Source organism: Pollicipes pollicipes, unplaced genomic scaffold (assembly GCF_011947565.3).
Source record: "Pollicipes pollicipes isolate AB1234 unplaced genomic scaffold, Ppol_2.1 Scaffold_4740;HRSCAF=5597_pilon_pilon_pilon, whole genome shotgun sequence".
Classification (NCBI taxonomy): domain Eukaryota; kingdom Metazoa; phylum Arthropoda; class Thecostraca; order Pollicipedomorpha; family Pollicipedidae; genus Pollicipes; species Pollicipes pollicipes.
This window is the reverse complement of record NW_023596545.1, coordinates 30,032,081-30,053,474: the sequence shown is the minus strand read 5'-3', so window position 1 is coordinate 30,053,474 and position 21,394 is coordinate 30,032,081. Positions and strand designations below refer to the sequence as shown.

Below are 21,394 nucleotides of genomic sequence, written 5' to 3'. Positions count from 1 at the left end.
ACCCGCACAGGTCCACCCCGGTCGATGCCAGCGCCGCAGCTGAAGTACGCCTCGGCAGCGCGACAACACGGCACAGTAGTCTCGTAACTGACAACAGCGTCCGAGCAGGCTGTTGAGCTCCATTTCATCGCACTTCACGTCAAGGCCCCTTGTGAACTCGTCTAACGGCCAGGAATCAGCAACAGGTCGAAGCTTTCGCAGCATGAGTCTGAAGCCCGTTCTTGAGTCCGAGACCCAGTCCTGATTGTGCCCCTGATGCGCCACATGAGTTCGGGTTGATTTTCTTCGTGTCTTATGAGTATGAATAAGTGACACGTTTTCCAAAATTTCAGCCGGCAGCCCGGCCCGTCCCGATCGGTCAGGTAACCATGCCGCTATCTTACCATGCTGACTCGGCATTAAAGGGGATGTTTCACATTTGAAGATGTCATAGCAAGCATCAGACGTGATGAAATAAGCTCACTTGTCACAATTGGTATACTTTTTAAGCGGAATGGACTGCTCTAGATAGCACAAGTGTCTATTTGTAAACATGCTCATCGCTGCGTCATGGTTTGATTGTGTCATCACCTTGCACAACATTGACTGAGAGCCAATTGACAGCCGTTATAACTAGAAATCACGCTCACGAACGCCAGATATGAACGCCTCAAAAATTATGTTGTTCTTGGCCTTGATCCACGCATGACTTATGGAATGGCAGGATTTGAATGACGTTACTATGACGCCATGGATGCCAAGGTAACTTTAAAATGCTCCCCCAACATGTCTTTCCCTTTTTCGCGGGCGTATGGCTAAGAAACTAGAGGGGCTTAGGTCTCAAACAGGACAGGATTATGAACAGCACCAAAATGTCTTCAAGATGGCTATTTCAATTCATAACCTCATATAGACGTGGAACGTTCCCTTTAACCAGAAACCAAGCTAAGCGCAACGTTCATTTTGCATTGTTTCTACATTTGAGACCACTGCATGCAATGTGCACGAAAATGTCCGATCAGTGTCATCTATTGCACAACCTTGCTTGCTTAATGCCAGTGAGGCTGCTTAAGGGGCCATGATAAAGCACCTCAACAATGGAACTGCTATGCTAACGAATTGCACCATTATCACTGTGATGTCAACTCCAACTTTAAATGAGTGGGAAGAGGATTAATTTCATAAATGTTCCTTTGCCAAAAGTTGCCAGCAATTTCGCCAACCTATTGAGATGTATATGAGATTGTGTATGAAAAGTATTCAACAGTTGCGTATTTATATATATATATATATATATATATATATATATATATATATATATATATATATATATGTATAACATCCAACTATTCCAGTAAAGTGCGTCTGTTTGGCGTCCTTTCAGTTAGCCCGCGTGAGGGTAAAACGATGCGACGTAATGAAGTGCAAATTTGACACGGCGCACGTACGCACGTGGCGACGTGCCATGGCGAGTTTCGTGCCGGTGGGGTCAACAGGCGGTGCGTGACGCGTGTTGGAAATTGTATTTTTCCCATCAGTTTGCACGGGTGGAGCGAAAAACCGACCGGAGTCGAGGCCGGCAAGCGGCCGTTCGAAACCCCGCTCGCATCTCGGCAATCGCGGATGGGAACGACGCCAAATCAACACGCTTCAACAGAAAAATGAACAGGGAATCGCGTGATGTCAGCATGTGACGCGGCACGCGTCACGTGCCACGTGCACAGCGGCGGAAAAGATAGGTTCCCCGTTTTGACCGTTTTTCGAGTTTTATGCCACATCTCGGCAGCTAGAGCTGGTGGGGCGTGACTTCAACTTCAAAACGTCGACCGATGTACCGCCTGCAATTCATGTAGCCAATACGAGACTGTGCGACGCACCGTTGCGCCAGCAAGCGTTGTCGGAATTCGGCGAAAGGCGAGCAAGTGCAACACGCTGGCGCGGAAACCATCGTCATGATCACGTCGAAATCCACATCACCTCGTGCGCGGATCCATTAGCTGTAATTGTTGCCCATTTTTTAATCATTTTGTACACTTATCCGCTCAAACGTTAAGTTTGCCCGAAGGGCTGCCATTTCGCTGTTTTGCGACGTCAAAATACCACCGATCGATCGCCCAGTCCCCGCCGCCAAGTAATTCAAGCAAAACGTGGAAAGCATACGCGCTGTGATCGAAAATACAGCCGCGGTTTTTATTCATCTCAATTCATCCATTAACTGCGGACGGAAGAGTCGAGCCAAGGTGACAACAGCATGCATCATTCCGGTGTGTCAGGACCCCTGTAGCTGGGAAGATGTGCCTGCTGGCCATAAAAGGTAAGCAAAGGTATTCGGATTCCAATTCAATTTTTATCTGTGTCTCTTGCCACAGTGATACTGGAATGCATCGTTCCAGACTTTGTAATGCAGCAAAATTTAAAAGAAAGAGCACAGATTATGCGAAGAATAAATTTAAAAGGGTGTGACGAAAGAGTTCGAGAAAATGCGGCTATTTGTAGAAGAGAATGTGGAGAACGTCGCAGGACGAACAGAGGAAGGGATTCTGCACCACAGATGGAAGATTCTGCAGAACAAGGAACGGAGGAGGGCCTCTGCCACGGCGTGAGGACGGGTCAGGAAGAAAACCGGTGGAAAAGTCTGTCCCGCAAAAAGGGAGCCACGAGGGTGATCCGTGTTGCAGATGGAGGACGGTACAGCAGGAGGATCTGGGACAGGGACTGCCCTCAGATGGACGGCGGCGCAGGAAGGGGGACGAAGGAGAAACCGCAACACAGAAAGAGGACGCTTTAGGAGGAAGAGGAGGGAGGGGTCACACGCACCGAGAACCACAGGACAAATATTTTTCGCTCATTTGGAATTGTAAGAAAAGTCGGCACAACTCAATATAATCATGACAGTCACCCAGCGAAGCCGATGGGCCTCACTTGCGAAAACTGTTTCCAATGTTCCGAAATGTTTCACTCCAAACGCCACTTAAACGGTTATTAGTTTATCGCGAGGCCCCCCGTAGAACCGTTGATTTATGGTGGATGATGTGGTTTCGGACCAGCGCATTTATCAGTGTTCCGCTCACTGATCTCATCGTCTCATCATTCACCAGCAGCGGCCTGCGCGGTGTTGGGGAACGGATTCCCAGCTGAGGAGCTGCGATCGCAGGACCGGAGACGGAGACGGACCGATTCCAAGGAGCCCAACCCGTGGCCCGACCTGTCCCCCCCCCCCCGGGGGTCCAGCCAGCCCTCGTAGCCCGGCCAGCCTCCTTAGCTGGGCCAGGCCCCCGTGGCCCGGCCAGCCCCCGCCCCCCCCCCCCTCCCCGGGGCCCAGCCAGCCCTCGTAGCCCGGCCAGCCTCCTTAGCTGGGCCAGGCCCCCGTGGCACGGCCAGCCCCCGCACCACGTGACTCGGCCAGCTCCAAGCGGCCCGACCTCGTTCGGGCTGACCCGGGATGCCCATCCACCCGGCTCAGAGCTGATGAGCGCCATTCAGCGGCGGCGCCAGGCATTCCAGTTAGACAGCACGTGCGGCCCAGAAGATCTTGATGGAGCGATTTTGTTACAAATGAGCCACGAGCGGCGCAGCTTTCTCGGAGGTCCCGCCGCCCCAGGAGCCCAACCGGCGGTGGTACGTATCGGAGGTGCACCGCGCCTCCCGCTCCCTCCCCCCGTTTTCACAGAGGTCCCGCAGTTTTCCAGGAGGTCCCGCAGTTTTCCCAGAGGTCCCGCTACCTCAGGAGCCCGACCGGCGGCGGTACGCATCAGAGGTGCGCCGTGGCTTCCGCTTGCTCCCGCTCCCGACAGACGAGCGCACAGTCAAAGCTGGAGCTGACGCCGGCACGTGATAGGTCAGCGGGCCGAAAGCTACACTCTCCGAGAGCCAGAAGGAGCGCCTTCTGCGCGGGAGCAGCCGTCTGGAGTCACGTCACGTCCCGATGTTCCCCCGGGTGTCACGAGAGTGGAGCTTCGGCAAGCCAGCTCGTATCCCAGGGTGGTCACGTCGGGCACTGCCGCAGGGCACTGGCACTGTTACCGGGGCGCTGCGGCTGGCGGTCCGCCTAAGACAGCACGGCAGCACACACATGGACCCAGTACGTAGCGCGCACGCACCACGCGCTGGGCCTGATTCCTGCGCGGCTCTTCTCGACTAGGAGCAGATGTTTGATATATTTCTGTTGTTGCTTTTGGCATGCCGACGCATGATCCAATAGGTTTTGTTTCCACGAGGGGAAAGGAAGCATTCCCTATATCATGACTAACTTGTAACGTAAGTGAAACCTTATAACAAACCGTAAAACAACTTCAAAGGGCAGGCTCAGAAAACGTAACATGAAGGAAGGAAATGTCCAGGAAATTACAAAGCATCTCCATGCATTATTCGCACTAAATACTCTGACACATCTTTTGAGACGACTGCTTCCATAAAAACCTACATGTCACGGTTTAACAGAAGGTTCATGGATCACGCTTCAGGTCGCTTCAAGAGGAAACAAAAGCACGCGCTTCATTACTGACCTTCATCTCCACCTCCCCCCTCAGGTCCAGCTGGAAAGCACCCAGCGTGTCCAATACCTCCTTCGTAGTGGAGCTCACGTGTATCCGCAGCGCTGCAAACGGACCGCCACACAACATTCATTGACATATCACGATTGTTCTGTCGAAAACTGATCGCATCATCAGAGGAGCCCGAAATATATCTGTAGAGGAGTGGAGGGGCACCATATCCAGGAGTCACATTACGACACCATTGCGACACAACAGCACCTGGAAAATCAGGATCATCATTCGATGCATATCAAATTTTGCAACGGCATAAAGAGCAAAACGTATTGATTACGAATGCACGCAGAGGAAGCGTCCCCGCTCACGCCAGGGTGGCAACATTTCTCATCAGCCCCCAGACGAGGGGGAGGCTGGTGGAAACTTTCATCGTCACTCACCCGGTATTAAGTTAGGGCCACGAAGCAAATACCAGTTGGTTACATCAGATCTAAGCGATCTAGCCACTTCACGATTGACCGGTGACCCCTTCTGGTTCAGCAGTGACCTCTAGTTAGTACCCGCGATGCTCAGAAATAATTGTTAACAAAAATGTGCAGCTGTGCAAAGAAAAAGCTCATTAGTACAGCCGATGCAAACTGATGACACAAATATAACTCGGAGCAAAATGCGATGGAGGACCGACCTAAGATAATGCAATATGGCAACGGTCATTGGCTGTTTTTTATATATTATCAAACAAGAACAATATTTCATTTTCAAGCGAGGAAAAACTGATTGCATGCCACCCGCGTTTGTGTCTCTGTTTAGCCCCACACCCTGTAAAGATCCAGCTTTTGTTCTGGAAAGTTCGCTGCACTGTACGAAGACCATCTGTGTTCCCGAGCGTCATTTCCTTGTTTTCATGTTTAGGAGCATGAGCTTGACTTGATGTGGACGACCATTGGTTGCTTTGCAGGGAACGAACAGGCCATTGTTGAACTATTCAATGCCAGGCAATCCACTTGCTTTTCCGTGACTCCAGAGTAATTATACATCACATTGCGGCCCAGAAGTACCTACACGCTCCTGGCCCGCCGCTGGAGTGACAACCATTCGGTCTATGCCGTCTGGCGAAGATTAGGTCAGTCACAACTCTAGTACTACCAACATCATGCAACTTTGTTGCAATCACCGTGCAGTTTCCTTGGGCGTTTTCCAGCAGCATCCTGATTGGCGCAAGTAGCTTGTTCGTAAAGTTACCAACTCGCATACTCTTAAACTGCACTTTTTAATGACATTTTAACCAAAAAGATCAGTGTAACCTCGGTTGCATTGCTTTGCAAAACAAAAATGTTCTGGACAGATGGGGCGTTTTTGTTCAGCAGCCTCGGACGACAGCCGGGTTGGGGTGGGTCTGTACACCCGCGTTTTTGCTCAGCAGCCTCGGACGGCAGCCGGGTTGGGGTGAGTCTGTACACCAGCGTTTTTGTTCAGCAGCATCGGACGGCAGTCCGGTTGGGGTGGGTCTGTACATCAGCGTTTTTGTTCAGCAGCCTCGGACGACAGCCAGGTTGGGGTGGGTCTGTACACCAGCGTTTTTGCTCAGCAGCCTCGGACGGCAGTCGGGTTGGGGTGGGTCTGCACACCAGCGTTTTTGTTCAGCAGCCTCGGACGGCAATCGGGTTGGGGTGGGTCTGTACACCAGCGTTTTTGTTCAGCAGCCTCGGACGGCAGGGGGTTGGGGCGGGTCTGTACACCAGCGTTTTTGTTCAGCAGCCTCGGACGGCAATCGGGTTGGGGTGGGTCTGTACACCAGCGTTTTTGTTCAGCAGCCTCGGACGGCAGCCGGGTTGGGGTGGGTCTGTACACCAGCGTTTTTGTTCAGCAGCCTCGGACGGCAGTCGGGTTGGGGTGGGTCTGTACACCAGCGTTTTTGTTCAGCAGCCTCGGACGGCAGCCGGGTTGGGGTGGGTCTGTACACCAGCGTTGCGCCTCACTCCAGGCGTTGGCTGGGCCGACTTTGGAATCAACCAAATCCTACGGGGCTGACTTGTTGGAATATTTGTTGTAGTCGGAGTTGTGGGGAAAAAATAATCGGTAACTCGACCCAAATAAAAAGCACAACACATATTGTTGGCATGGTGTATGGGTGAGCCAGTTAGGTCTCACTCAAAGATAGTTGTCCCGTTACCAAGATGCATATTCTGTCTAGGTCTTTATACAATCTGTAGCACGATTATTCTCGCAAACTGTTATCACCAGTATCGGGCTTCATCAGAACTCATTCCGCAGCCCCACCATTCGTCCTTGGGTCGGAGCCAGACCCGGCTAAATTTGTGCTGTATGACTCGGCACAGGAGTTGATATGGATTCCATGCATGTTAGCGGGAGCCCGGATCGATTTCGCTGAAGCCGAACCGAACACAGGTGTGGTGTATACGCACGCAGTCCGTTGGACTCCATCCGAGAGGAGGTGTTGACGGTGTCGCCGAAGAGACAGTAGCGGGGCATCTTCAGGCCGACCACGCCGGCCACCACCGGGCCTGCGGCGACACCAGACGCACGCGTCACCAGCCGGGACCGACCAGCGGCTCTCCCCATCACTCTCCGTCGGGGATAATCTCGTAACCATCTAGGACGGAGACAGCAGACAAATGCTGTCCCAGAATGCAGATCTGCGCTCACGACTGACTCATCTCACCATCGCTGTCGGTGCCGCTGGCTTCGGTGTTGATTCTTGTCGTCCAATTTATTCGGAGCATCGTCGTAAGACTGTTGATGATTTGTACTGAATCTAGCTGTTTTTATTCCATCGAGTTGTTGTTTCTTTAAGCGCCTCATTTATTCAGCTTCCATCCATTACAGCCCGCAGAATGTGCCTCTTCAGTTGTGTTGCCCCCACAACTGTATGGATGCGGACAACAAGGCAGATTCCAGACTGCTTTTCGGGTGATCCGACAGCGACATTTTGTACTTCAGCTTTTTGCAAGGAGGACCAATGTCGAACTTACTTAAGATATCAGATCTACTTTCGGCACAACAAGCAATGACCCCAGCAAAAATGACACGAACACGAGCGACACAGATGCATTAGTTCGGCAGCGAAACACCCCCTGCATCACGAGATTTGATACCGAAAATGAGCAATGTTCAATGTACCAGTACGTACCAGTTAGACAACAAGATCTATTAATAATCACGATATGTTATGAACTACGCGACGTCTCAAGACAGTATTCGTGGCAATGAGTGAACGGGGCAATCAAAATGGAAGCTAAAAAGCACACACACATACGCACCGGTGACTAAAGAGCTAAGGCATGGGTGACGAAGACAAAAAAACGCGGATGAGTAAGACTAAAAAACCAAAGGCGCACGAAGGAAGCGACATGTTAGCTCGTTTACGCTCGCAGAACTGCTGATCAGAAAAAAGCGTGCCACTCCCCGCAACTGTGTTTTCAGTTCCGGTTCCCATTTAGCCACGGTTGTGCCGAACTGCAACGCAACACCACTTATTTTCGGAGGAGGAAACTCACGTCTTTTGTAGCATGGCTTTGGGTGAAAGAAATACTGGGGTGGTGCTGACAGATGTCCTACCATTCGAAACGCATGAGGTTGCTGTGAGGGATGAGTTTAACACAACCAGCTGCGCTTAAGGCAAATCGGCATACTTAGTCGATGTTCTCTGCGATTAGATTCAGCACCATATATGTATGCACCATACATATGTGGTGCACGGCATACATATGTATGCCGTGTTCATATGTATGCCGTGTTCATATGTATGCCGTGTTCATATGTATGCCGTGTTCAGTTGGCACTCGACTAGGACCGTCGGGACGTCTAGGCCTAGTCGTCTGTGTTCCGAACATACCTCAACACCTGCATTGTGCATCTCTTTGACAACTCGGACCATGTTCTGACTTGCGCAACTTTGGCTTTTAAATACTTATGTTTACTGGTAAGCCTCAAGCCTCGCTTACTCGTGACTCTAAGCGCTTCTAAGTCGGGGTGAGGGGTGGGTGGGGGTGAGGAGCGGGGGGGGGGGGGGTAGTGCCAGTGTCGGACAGAGTGTGACGACCACGCCACCAGGCCTCCATGCAATGATAATCACTTGATTGTCATAAGGCTTCCTTTAACACAAAGCGGATCACCTACCGGCCTGAGGCTTGAGCTTCGTGGCATGCTTAGGTAACTGCTTCCAGTGGTACCGACCGGCCGTTTCATCACTCATCCGAGCATGTGAGTCGACATTCCCTGTCAGTCCGAGTTGTCCTCACTCATCCGAGCATGTGAGTCGACATTCCGTGTCAGTCCGAGTTGTCCTCACTCATCCGAGCATGTGAGTCGACATTCCGTGTCAGTCCGAGTTGTCCTCACTCATCCGTGCGTGTTTGTCGACATTCCGTGTCAGTCCGTGTCGTACTCACTCATCCGTGAGTGTTTGTGGACAGTCCGTGTCGTCCTCACTCATCCGAGTCGGCATTCCGTGACAATCCGCGTCGTCCTCACTCATCCGTGAGTGTTTGTGGAAAGTCCGCGTCGTCCTCACTCATCCGTGAGTGTTTGTGGAAAGTCCGCGTCGTCCTCACTCATCCGTGCGTGCTTGTCGACAGTCCGTGCCAGTCCGTGTCGTCTTCACTAATCCGTGCGTGTTTGTCGACAGTCCGTGACAGTCCGTGTCGTCCTCACTCATCCGTGCGTGTTTGTCGACAATCCGTGACAGTCAGCGTCATCCTTACTCATCCGTGCGTGTTTGTGGAAAGTCCGCGTCGTCCTCACTCATCCGTGCGTGTTTGTCGACAGTCCGTGCCAGTCCGTGTCGTCCTCACTCATCCGTGCTTGTTTGTGGACAGTCCGTGTCGTCCTCACTCATCCGTGCGTGTTTGTGGACAATCCGCGTCGTCCTCACTCATCTGTGCGGGTGACTCGACAGTCTGTGTTAGTTTGTGTCGTCCTCACTCACCCGTGCGTGTTTGTCGACAGCCCGTGTCGCCCCCACTCACCCGTGCCTGTTCGTCGACAGTCCGTGTCGCCCCCACTCACCCGTGTGCAAGCCGATACGCAGCTTGAGCTGCTGCCCGGGCCGGTGGCGGATCTGGAAGCTCTGAACCGCCTCCAGCAACTTCAGCGACATGCCGGCTATCTCTCCAGCGTGCTTGGCGCCGTTCCGCATCGGCAGGCCGGAGACCACCATGTATGCGTCGCCGATAGTCTCCACCTACGGAAAACGGGCGCGCAGTGGTGCTGCGTGAAGCCCACACCAGCCCTGCCACCGCATGGATACGGCGCCGTCCTTAATTGAAGTCGACGAGGACAAGGCTGAGATAGATGTCATCTGAAAGGTCACCTCACCGCCAGCTCTCACGCTGATTAATGCAGAGGCCGGTCAATTGACATCAGCAATGGTCAATAAGAAGATGATGGACTGCAGCCGGCCAGCCGAGCGGCCGGCCGAGGCTTCATCGATCGGCCTCCCCAGAATCGGCGGCCGGGCAGCGCATAAGCCAGCGCCCTATTCCTGACGGCTTCCAGCGAAAGACGCACACGTCGCTGGCGACAAGCAGCTGGCCAGGACCAGACCACGGACTCTGACGGGCGAGTGCTGCTCCGAGCAGCCGCCGATTCTGAGCAGGAGTCGACCGACCGGCCCGGCCCGCTCCCGCGTCCTCCCGAACCTCTCTCCCCGCGACACGCGGGGCAGGAGTCGACCGACCGGCCCGGCCCGCTCCCGCGTCCTCCCTAACCTCTCTCCCCGCGGCACGCGGGACCTCTCTCCCTCTCTACCTCTCTCTCCCCGCGGCACGCTGTACGGCGGGGCAGCACATTGCTGGGAGGACGTTGTTTAGGGGGGACAGGCATCAGTCGGTTTCGGGTTATCTCCGCGGCGCAGCCCTCAGGCTGGGGATCAGGAGAAGGAGCGCCGGCTGATCTAGTCATAACGGTGGCCAATATTCGGAAGAAAACCGTGGGAACACCAGAATGTCAAAGGACTTCATAAAACTGAGGAGACTGCAACATTGGGCGATACGGAAGTCACATGCAAAAGGACCCGTGAACTATGGGGGACACTGAGACGGTGGCTAGAGGCTTGGGGTCGATTTGCGTGCGCTGAGAAGTTCAAGGGGTCAGTATGCGTAAAACATTTCTCGAGACGATCAGGGGCGGGGCGGGGTAGGCGGACGAAGCGGTCAGAAGACGCCTTCGACTGCCAAAGGTCAGACCGACTCGGGCACGCAAAGTGATCACCGGCCAGGAATTCGAGAATCAAGAGATGAGACGAAACTCATTGAATGGTACACTGAGGTCCATAAATTACGCTACACCTTTATGGCAATGTTTCAATCCCGTCTCTATGGTTGCGCACTGTTTACGCATTGGGCAACCCCGACCACTCTGGTTACGCTGAGATCAGCGTAACGTCCCGAAAAGGTAGAGTTAATTTGGTCCCTAATTGAACAAGAGATGCAAACAAAAACGAAATGTTTTTTGACATGAGAGGAAGCCAGTGGTGTCCCGATTTACATTTTAGAACATAAAAAAGGACTTCAGGATGACTTGAAACTAAACCTGAGCGTCATATCACTCTGTTCAAGCCTCCCAAGCCCCATCCCCTCTCCTGATTACGCTTTGGTTACGCTCCATCACCATCCCATGTTTGACGTGATATATGGGCGGCCCCATAGCGACAAACCCCGAGGTCAGCCGAGGCGACTCAGCTAAACACGATGCCCAGCGAGGTCCCGACAGCTATATGTGATGACCGGCGAGGTCCCAACAGCTATACTCGATGGCCAGCGAGGTCCCAACAGCTATATGCGATGGTCGGCGCGGTCCCAACAGCTATACGCGATGGCCGGCGAGGTCCCAACAGCTATATGCGATGGCCAGCGAGGTCCCAACAACTATACGCGACGGACGGCGAGGTCCCAACAGCTATACGCGATGGCCAGCGAGGTCCCAACAGCTATACTCGATGGCCAGCGAGGTCCCAACATCTATATGCGATGGCCGGCGAGATCCCAACAGCTAAACGCGATAGCCAGGGTGGTCCCAACAGCCATACGCGATGGCCGGCGAGATCCCAACAGCTATATGCGATGGCCGGCGAGGTCCCAACAGCTATACTCGATGGCAAGCGAGGTCCCAACAGCTATATGCGATGGCCGGCGAGGTCCCAACAGCTATACGCGATGGCCGGCGAGGTCCCAACAGCTATACGCGATGGCCGGCGAGGTCCCAACAGCTATACTCGATAGCCAGCGAGGTCCCAACAGCTATACGCGATGGCCAGCGAGATCCCAACAGCTATATTCGATGACCGGCGAGGCCCCAACAGTTATATGCGATGGCCGACGAGGTCCCAAAGGCTATACGCGATGGCCGGCGAGATCCCAAAAGCTAAACGCGAAAGCCGGCGAGGTCCCGGCAGCTATACGCGATGGCCGGCAAGGTCCCAAAAGCCAAATGCTCTGAGGTCATGCAAGTGTCATTTCATTACAAAGCCTATGGTAAGTCAAAGCCACTACAAAGCCTAAGCCATATGGTGCGCTCAAGACAGCCAGCTGCCAGCAATTGTATTTACTCCTAGGAGGGACCCAAATGGTGTCTTCATGAATATTCAAATGATCTGCTGATGGCCTAAAACAAGGTTTCTGAAGAGTTCAGTGAGTCGGGGAAAGTTCAATAGCTCGCGAACTCACACCGCGAATCCCCCGAATCAGAAGCATGCCGTATAATATTGTCAAATGGTGCCGCCAATTGAGACTGTCACATATAACGGCCTTCCTTTTATTATTGTTGTTATACGAGATAGCAGAGCGATTTTGTCCTGCGTGCGATGTTGTGACCCGGTCTCTACGTGACAAGTATATAATCATGGTCAGTTGCCAGAAACTGGCCCTTGCATAGCCTATTCTGACCCATGCAAGATAGCACTCATTTCTCTCTAGAGAGGGATCGTTCTTTAACCACTTTTTTAATTCAATTTGCCTTGTTTTTAAGCACGACACTAAAGAAATCCTACCCTTGCAAGGGAATTCAGGAGCCCGGTATTGTTTTTGCGCATCTTTGACGGTGACCTGCGGCCGGGTTGCGTGCCTAGAAAGAAGAACGGAACAAACAAAAAGGCCCCGCCAGTGTGTCACCACCACACACAGAAAGCACTCGTGTTCACAATGCAAACGGACATGAGTACCGAGCAGGTATGAAGTCCTCATAAATGCCTCGCAACTTACAAACCAAACAACAGAACTGACCTTGTAGACGTCAAAGCTCTCTATGATCGAGTCGAAGCAAGTGTACAGATCGTTGAGGAGATCCACCACCTGAAAGAGAGACAACACCACTTCGGGTGACCCGCCACGGCCCACGTCACGTCTCCGCCGTTTGGGCTGGAGCCAGCTCTGGCGTCGGTCAGGCGGGCGAGCACGGCGCGCCGGCCGTCGGGGCCGACCGCGAGAGCCGCGCCGCTCGCCGGCATTCGGAGCGGGCGGCGCCGGACACGCGGCCGCTGCCGAGGCGCTCTCCCGGCCCGTGCAGGCACGACAGGGTCTCACGCGACCAGACTATTTGCATAGATATTGCAGACGAAGGCACACGCTGTGGAAAGGAGGCCATCGACTGAGCTGGTGAGGGCGGCCGATGCGGTGACGCCGTATCAAAACGCCCGTAAGCCTGCGGAGCGCTGCCTCTGACCCCTCCCGCTGAATATCCGCGAATCAGGTCCCTGTTCAGCGGCCGCTGAGATGCTGCAGTTTAATGGCATAACGACAGGAGAATCTTATACATCACTGCATTACCAAGCACTTCTGTTAGTCCTAAATGTTCACGGCGCTTGTGAGACTCAGCGGCCCGTTAAGTGTAAATATGAAAAACAGGTGCTCTTTGAGGGCGCCTTGTTAACGCGTACCCTATCTCAGCCATTAAATAAAGCTAAAGAGCCACTCGCCTCTTTTCTGAAAGCATTCGTATAATTCTCAGTGGGTTACACACAAAAGCAGTCAAGTTATCTTTTCGCTTGCTGACGCCGCGACGCCGTGCATGTCAATTTATTTTCTTCTCTGCGCTGACCGTAATCACAACCAACTTGAACAACCACCACTCATAACTACCAAACCACTACCACCGACATAAGCAGCCACTGCTCCTTCGGTGCCAAGCGCAGAACCCTGGACGTCAGCAGGCTGCAGGTCCTCGGTGTTACCTGCATGGGCGTGGACTCGGCTGAGATGGCGGTGAAGCCGACGATGTCGCTGAAGTAGATGGTCACGCTGTCGTAGTGCTCAGCCACCACTGACTTGCCGGCAATCAGCTGACTGGCCACCGACCTGTAACCAAAGACCTCCTCTGAAGGGGGTGGTGTAAGGAGTCAGCTGATGCACGGCCGCCCGGTTTGGCCTGCGCTGTGCGCGTGTCGCAAATACGCCAGGTTCAGTTTTAAGTGTGATCTGTGAACAAGAATTTCGGTCGGGCGCGCGTATCAAAGGGTGTGTTCGACATTTATGTGGGGTTTTGAATTGAAATAGCAAGTCTTGAAGAGCTTTCGGTGTTGTTTATAATCCTGGCCATTTTAGAGACCTCTTTTCTTGTTTCTGAGCTACATGCCCGCGAAAATAGCGACAGGTATATCGGTTAGAGTATTTCAAAGTTAACCTGCCATTCATGACATCAAAATAACGTCGTTCAAATCCTGCCATTCCATAAACCATGCAGCGATGAAGGCAAATAAATCTCGGCACGTTCATATTTGGCGTTCTTGAGCGCGATTTTCAGATATCACGGCCGTCACTTGGCTTTCAGTCAATGTTGTACAAGGTAGGATGGCGCAATCAAACCATGAATCATGAAAAGTATATTTAATAAAGAGGAAATTGTGCCGTGTAGACCCCTCTTTTCCACTCGAAAAGTATACCAATAGTTATAAATGAGGTTGCTTCATTATATCTGATGCTTGCTTTAATATCTTCAAGTGCAAAACATTTCATTTAAGCTAAACGCGCGTGGGCAAATTACCATTTTGCTATCGTGAAATATGCTAGCTGAATGCAATTTTTGGTAGCCGAATCATAACGCCGCCCGTCGAAGCTGTCGCTATTCCTCATCCGTTTGAGTGCCAGTGATGTCTGGTAATGTATCCATAACAGACTTGGCGCTGTCCGCATTGCCCCTCGTGGCAGCATCAGCAACCGTAGCAGGCAACTACATGGCGCGGCGAACGGGGCTTCAACGCACGACCGCCAGTCGCTGACGTCACTGGTAACGCACAACCGCCAGTCGCTGACGTCACTGGCAACGCCGTTCAAACGTCTGACTGTCTGTCTGTGCCCACATGAGAGAGAGAGAGAAAGGGAGAGCGAGAGAGAGAGAGAGAGAGAGAGAGAGAGAGAGAGAGAGAGAGAGAGAGAGAGAGAGAGATAGAGAGAGAAGAGAGAGGAGAGGAGAGAGAGAGAGAGGGAGAGAGAGAGAGAGAGAGAGAGAGAGAGAGAGAGAGAGAGATAGAGAGAGAGAGAGAGAGAGAGGAGAGAGAGAGAGAGAGAGAGAGAGAAGAGAGAGAGAGAGAGAGAGAGAGAGAGAGAGAGATAGAGAGAGAGAAGAGAGAGAGAGAGAGAGAAGAGAGAGAGAGAGAGAGAGAGAGAGAGAGAGAGATAGAGAGGAGAGAGAGAGAGAGAGAGAGAGAGAGAGAGAAGAGAGGAGAGAGAGAGAGAGAAGAGAGAGAGAGAGAGAGAGAAGAGAAGAGAGGAGAGAGAGAGAGAGGAAGAAGAGAGAGAGAGGAGAGAGAGAGAGAGAAGAAGAGAGAGAAGAGATAAGAGAGGAGAGAGAGAGAGAGAAGAATAGAGAGATAGAGAGAGAGAGAGAGAAGAGAGAGAGAGAGAGAAGAGAGAGGAGAGGAGAGAGAGAAGAGAATATCGAGATAGAGAGGAGAAGAGAGAGAGAGAGAAGTAGAGAGATAGAGAGAGAGAGATAGAGAGAGAAGATAGAGAGAGAGAAGAGAGAGAGAGAGAGAGAGAGAGAGCGAGAGATAGAGAGAGAGGAGGAGAGAGAGAGAGAGAGAGAGAGAGAGGAGAGACTGGGTACCGGGCCGAAGTATCGCCATGGTCTGATGTTTGGGACTTGGTGTTTATGCGGAGACGTGCAGAGTTCCGGCCCCCGCGCCCCGGATGGCGTTGTGATACACAAGTCTCTTGTTTACAGCTGGATGACGCTGCTTTAATGATTTAAACAAACGTGTTTAGAAACATCTGATGCTTGCTTTGAAGAGGTCTGCCACTCCATTCGCGGCAAGGGAATCCCCACATCACAAACGGTTCAATCATGTAAAGCGCTAGCCTGTTTACGTTTGAGACTCTCAGCCAAGCCTGTGAGCGGAGGACAGTTCAGTTTGAGAAGACTTCGCTGGAATTATGTCGGCTTTTTATTCCAAAGATTCCATCCTGCCAGATGTGCCATGTTAACGGACGAAACCTTCTACGAAGCAGGGGCTTTCAGGGTCTGATGCATTTATTTCTTTCTGCTTATCAGTTAATTTCATGTGTTGGTGTTCCCGTTGCATTATATCTCTATCATCAATTTTTCTGTAATCTTTCATCAATTGCCAGTTGGAAGACATCGTTTTAATACTAATCGAACTTCATGCCAGGAGTGTGAGAAGGTACTGGTAAACGTTGAACGTTAAACGCTAGCAAACTCCGGTCATTGAGAAAACTCAACTTCCAAACCTATTCCATGGTCACACAGGTCGCGCCGCCCTTGCCTTATGTCCTTGTTTAAACATCAGCTTCATGGAATATTAAATGTCATTTTTCAACAAAGAACTCTCAAGTCCAAGACCAGACACCGTAGGTCTTCCTTGCGTATATCCAGGTTCATTGATTGCATTACGCTGTAAACGTGGGTGCGTGCTCACAATACACAGCAATAACCAATCCACAGCCACACCATGGAGGGTCGCCCGAGCTACGCGCCTCCCACCGGCGCTCTGGTGATCGGTGCCGACGCTCGCACGCGCACCGGCGCTCTGGTGATCGGTGCCGACGCTCGCACCGGCGCTCTGGTGATCGGTGCCGACGCTCGCACCGGCGCTCTGGTGATCGGAGCCGGCGCTCCCACCGGCGCTGGTGATCGGTGCCGACGCTCGTACGGCGCTGCCGGCTCGCGCTCTGGTGAGCCGGCGCTGCACCGGCGCTCTGGTGATTGGTGCCGGCGATCACGATGGAAGTGTTTGTTACGCCAAACGGAGTCGTGTGCATATCAAATGCAGCTGATCTAAGCGTCGGGTAAACATTTTCAGTCAAAGGCAGTGTATTTATCAACGCATCCCACATCATCAAAGACATGCAGGCAGTGCCCACAAAAAGCAAAACAGGAAAAAAACAGTTACGAATAAGAGTACAGGGATATACTGTATTGTATCTCTTCAGCACTGCATATGATCCTGTGTTTTATTTAGTGCTTGGTATTCACCACGGAGGTCCAAGAAAGACGGAGATTACCGACCCCAGAGTGGCACATTAAATTTAAGTGTTCAACGTGGCATGCAGAACAACATTGGAGATGAGGCGCAGGCCAAAAACGTCCGTCGATGGTTCTGCCCTTGTAAGAGCTGTATGCCATTCGCACGCATACAGGCCACAACCATTCTTAAGATGCATTATAACGTACGCGCGCAACTTTAGACTCAACTCAACTGAAAAACAACAAAGGCATCGGAAAAGCCCATTATATTTGCAGAAATTCCCCCTTCAGTTGGATTTTGAAATATAAAATCAAACGGCCGAAATTTATAACTTTACACGCGATCGGGTGGGGGTAAATTGACCCCCTCCCCGAAGGCTTTTCCGGAATGACTTCCGAACAGCGCAGTATATGCCGCGCCAAATTTTGTATAACAGTAGAAAATTAAACAGCGGATTGCTTGAGATAAAACATTGAATGTACCTTGAAGGGTCGCTGGCCTACGGGCAGGTCAAAGACAGGCCATGCTTTCAGCGAAGTCAATTTCCAGGGAATCGTTGAATTTGATTGCAACGACGGAGTGTTAAACTGAAGCCATACGTCCTCTGAGATGCTTCTTAGGCAACACAACAGTTGAATGAGCAATTAACATTGGCCTAGGTATGACCTAAGGACCTAAACAAAAGTATGACCATAGGACCAAATTCATTGACCTAAGAACCTGGGCCGGTACCAACGCCGGCACCGATCACTAGAGAGCCGGTGCGAGCAAATTACATTAACCATTAGGTATGAAGGTCAGACAAAGGTCAAACCAGCATGTTTTATTACACCAGGGCTTTGCTGTGAGAGGTAGTTTTATTGCTCATTTTGAATTTGTTGATACAGGAACCACATTGTGCATTTCCCATGGTTTCTTATAGGTCAGAATAGGGTCATTGACCTAAAATGACCCAGTCAACATTTGTTTTCAGGAACGAACTGCCTAGCGTAATCATTGTCGCTTATTTAGATGCAAAACTCAGAGCAGTCTTGTATGATTTGGTCACCATGACCTTCAAAGGCCGATCAAGGTCACTGACCTTGAATAAGCATGCGACATTTTGCTTAGAAACGGTTATCTAGGTTCTGAGGCACTTTGGAGACCAACGTGAAATTTGACCTTGTTTGACCTTGTTTTTCACGAAGATAATGACCTAGGAACCTTAAACTTTTGATTAAGTGAGTTCACGTATAGGTCCAACACACCCGGAAAGTTGGGTGTTTTTAGCTCTTTTAGTTCCCGAGATCTCAGGGGGTTTAAATTGTCCCCCGCCCGAGCAAACGGTATTCAGCCGGCCGCCCGGGCGCGTTAAGACACTTAGAGTCGTCCTTTTACCACACTCAGGTCATGCCATCGACGGTACGAATACTCAGGTCATGCCATCGACGGTACGAAATACTCAGGTCATGCCATCGACGGGACGAGAGACATATGCCATAATGTACACCCATGATCCACTGCATGCCAATCATCAAATTCAATTGTTATTATATGCATATGTCCATATGATATATGGTCACATTCATGATGTGATATGATATCATATGAATATTTCACATAACTGTATGGATATTATTATACGGATGTGGTAACCGGATGTGGTAACATCCATTATTTTAAGCTTAAATATACAAGCTTAGCTTACAGCTAACAAGCTTAGATGTACAACTACCATTCGGCATCAAGACAAACCGCGGGTTGTTTACCATCAGGTCACCTACAGTCAGCCATCAGCTGGTTGAGCTATTTTAGACATACATTTCGACGGCTCCCATTTTGCGGCCACCCGTCCAGGATCGGTGGGAGCTTCCCGGCGAAGGCGGCGGACGGCGAGCAAGCCGCCCATGGTCAGGCCCTCCTCCCCCGCCGAACCAAACACGACCATTAGGCCCAGCGGCTAAGTGTGGGATCTGCCCGACGCTCCTGCCGATCGGCCCACAACAGGGCGGCGCCTGCTGTTGATCGATGCCGAGGGGGAAAACAGCGCGTGTTGCCCGTCCAGGTGGGGCGCCGGATGCGTGAAGCCTGTGTGTGAAGGTCGAGGGGGAGGGGGAGGGGTAGGGGGCTCCCAGGGTGAGTATTTAGAGGGGCCGTTTCCGATGTTGTTCGCCAGTTGCGTAGATCCCTGCCACTTTGGGACGTATTGTCATGCGTGTGGCTCCGCTTTGGGCTCGTCCTAAATATTATCATCAGTCTGAAGAGTGGAGGTGGGGCACCATGGCTATGGGCGCACAACCATATGTGGGGAGAAAGCCATTTATAGTGCCTGACCGGACCATCATCCCACCAATACCCCGGCATCCGCTTCATGACAAGCTGTGTGGCTCACATGAGTGCGTGTTGATGTCGGGTGTACCGGAGTCACAACATGCCGAGTCGTGCGCTAACATCATCTGGCTCGTATGCTAACCAACTGGCTCCTCAGTAAAAATTCGCTCTTGTAGGGAGGCGTGACAGCATGCAGACGGCAGCGCACAAACATGCAGCCCGGCAGCAGTGCAGCGCACGCACCTCCCCCACCCCCCACCCTCCCCCCCCCCCCTCCCCCATACATCTACGGGCCGTCATCTACGGGTTGCCAACCCGTATACAGCTTAATTTTGAAATCCCGTTGACAGTTAAATTACAAAGACTGCAGAAAGTGCATTCAGCCCAGCCGTAATAAGGAACCACCATCTACGGCCATCACCTTTATCAGCAACGCCGCTTATGTATTCATGGATTTTAAAATCTGCAGCTCACCTAAAGAAGATTTTCTGTCGCATTATAGCCAACTTTGCGGTGTATTGTACGTTTTCGATTCAGGTTTGTGACTTAGATCAAGACGGTACGGTATAGCATAGATAGCATGGATAAATATGCACGGTCCCAGAGAGCGTCTGCTATCGATAAAAGAGATGTAGTCTACGCTGACGGATCGATCTACAGAACGGACATTACCAAACGTAGGAGAAAACCATTCGAGGGAAATCAAATGAGTCAAAGACGAATGAAGGCCACGTAAAGAAAAATCACAAAGTCATTTGGTGGTTGCCACCAGCTGTTTCGGTAACACATATTATCAAACGAGGTCACTAAAATAACGTGCCAGGACCGAGATCGCAGTCGCACTTTCCGTCCAAGAACGGAGGTCCACGGCAGAAACTTCACAGCGGCCAACTTCTTTAAAAAAGTCATTCCGGCCCCAGCGTCGTATGCTTTTTACGAAATGTCGTGTGACGGGACGTCGGTGAAATTTAAAACCATTCTTCCGCTAATTGCGTTATGACATCCGAAAGATGAAGAGATAATGACAAGTTACTTGAAGACCATGAAGAGGCAGTGACAAGTTACTGGAAGACCATGAATAGACAATGACAAGTTACTTGAAGACCTTGAAGAGACGATGGCAAATTATTTCATTCCAGCCGTAATAAGAAGCCGCCATCTACGACTATCGCTGGTATCTACGGCACTTTCCGAAAATGTAGCATTCTACCATAAATGCCAATTATCACCAGACGCCACCCTGAATGGCTCCATAGCTTTCACAGCAAACAAGCAGACCGAGACACTTTCTACCAATTTCGGCCTATTTTTGTCCAAACGACTGCTTGCGATTAGGTTGTTAAAATACTCCAGGCCCCTTCAACAATACTTTCTCAGATAAAATCGCAATGAAGCAAAAGGATCTACCACACGCACGAGCAGACTAAACAGGAGATCCCAGCATTCCGCAAACTGACTGAAAGGGGTATATCCCATCAAGGATTTCCACACAAGGTTTTTGTTTACTGCGTGAAATACCACCGTTTGGCCACTTTCCTCTTAAGTCTGTTTCTTTCAGTGAGCAGTGCGCCAGTGGTGTCACCCTGCCATGCACAACGATCCTATCGACCGCTCACGCCAGCGCCGGCGGCGGCCGGTTCCCGCGGGGGACCTGCGCTTGAAAGCGGCGTTCCGCTAATGAATGACTCTGCAGCGGCCTGCAGCGGCGCTTCGGGACGCGTGAGCGGCGCCAGGCGCCAATCCGGCTAAGAGCAGGGCGCTGCCGGGCCGGCCGACCGGCGGCGCCAGCTCGGCGCGGACAGCGGTGCCCCTCGGCTCAGCCAGAGCCGCCGCGGCTCACAGCAAATCAGAGTCGCAGTTCTGTCGGCGCGACGGGAGTCAGTGGCGATGGCTTCGCTCAGGGGGAGATGGGGTGCTTTCTTCGTTCAGAGTGAGAGCTCGACGACCACATGCGACGCTTATATCACCTACACATCAATAGCGGTGTTCAAAAGCCAGAAGGCTTCTGAAAACCAAATTCATATGTCCATCATCTCTGGGCAGATGGGTGAATTGCTACGACGAACCACGAGACAAAACAATGGGAAAATTGGGTCAATACGTCAACCTAAAGCTGTCAACCAAGTTGCAGGCTGCAATCCAGCGGCCCCCGCCAGCACCACTAGCCTGGCTGGAAGGC

The 21,394-nt window shown here is 51.7% G+C and overlaps 1 protein-coding gene across 1 annotated transcript in view; it reads right to left on the bottom strand.

The window, feature by feature from the left end:
• The window catches only part of LOC119099116 (atrial natriuretic peptide receptor 2), a 35,422-nt gene that overhangs the window by 3,291 nt on the left and 10,737 nt on the right, over positions 1–21,394 (bottom strand). Inside the window, exons 3-7 of the mRNA XM_037222198.1 lie at positions 13,657–13,780; positions 12,710–12,778; positions 9,498–9,672; positions 6,896–6,994; positions 4,485–4,576 (exon numbers count right to left, since the gene is read on the bottom strand). Coding sequence (XP_037078093.1) covers positions 4,485–4,576; positions 6,896–6,994; positions 9,498–9,672; positions 12,710–12,778; positions 13,657–13,780 — 559 coding nt within the window. The remainder of the gene's footprint in view (positions 1–4,484; positions 4,577–6,895; positions 6,995–9,497; positions 9,673–12,709; positions 12,779–13,656; positions 13,781–21,394) is intronic.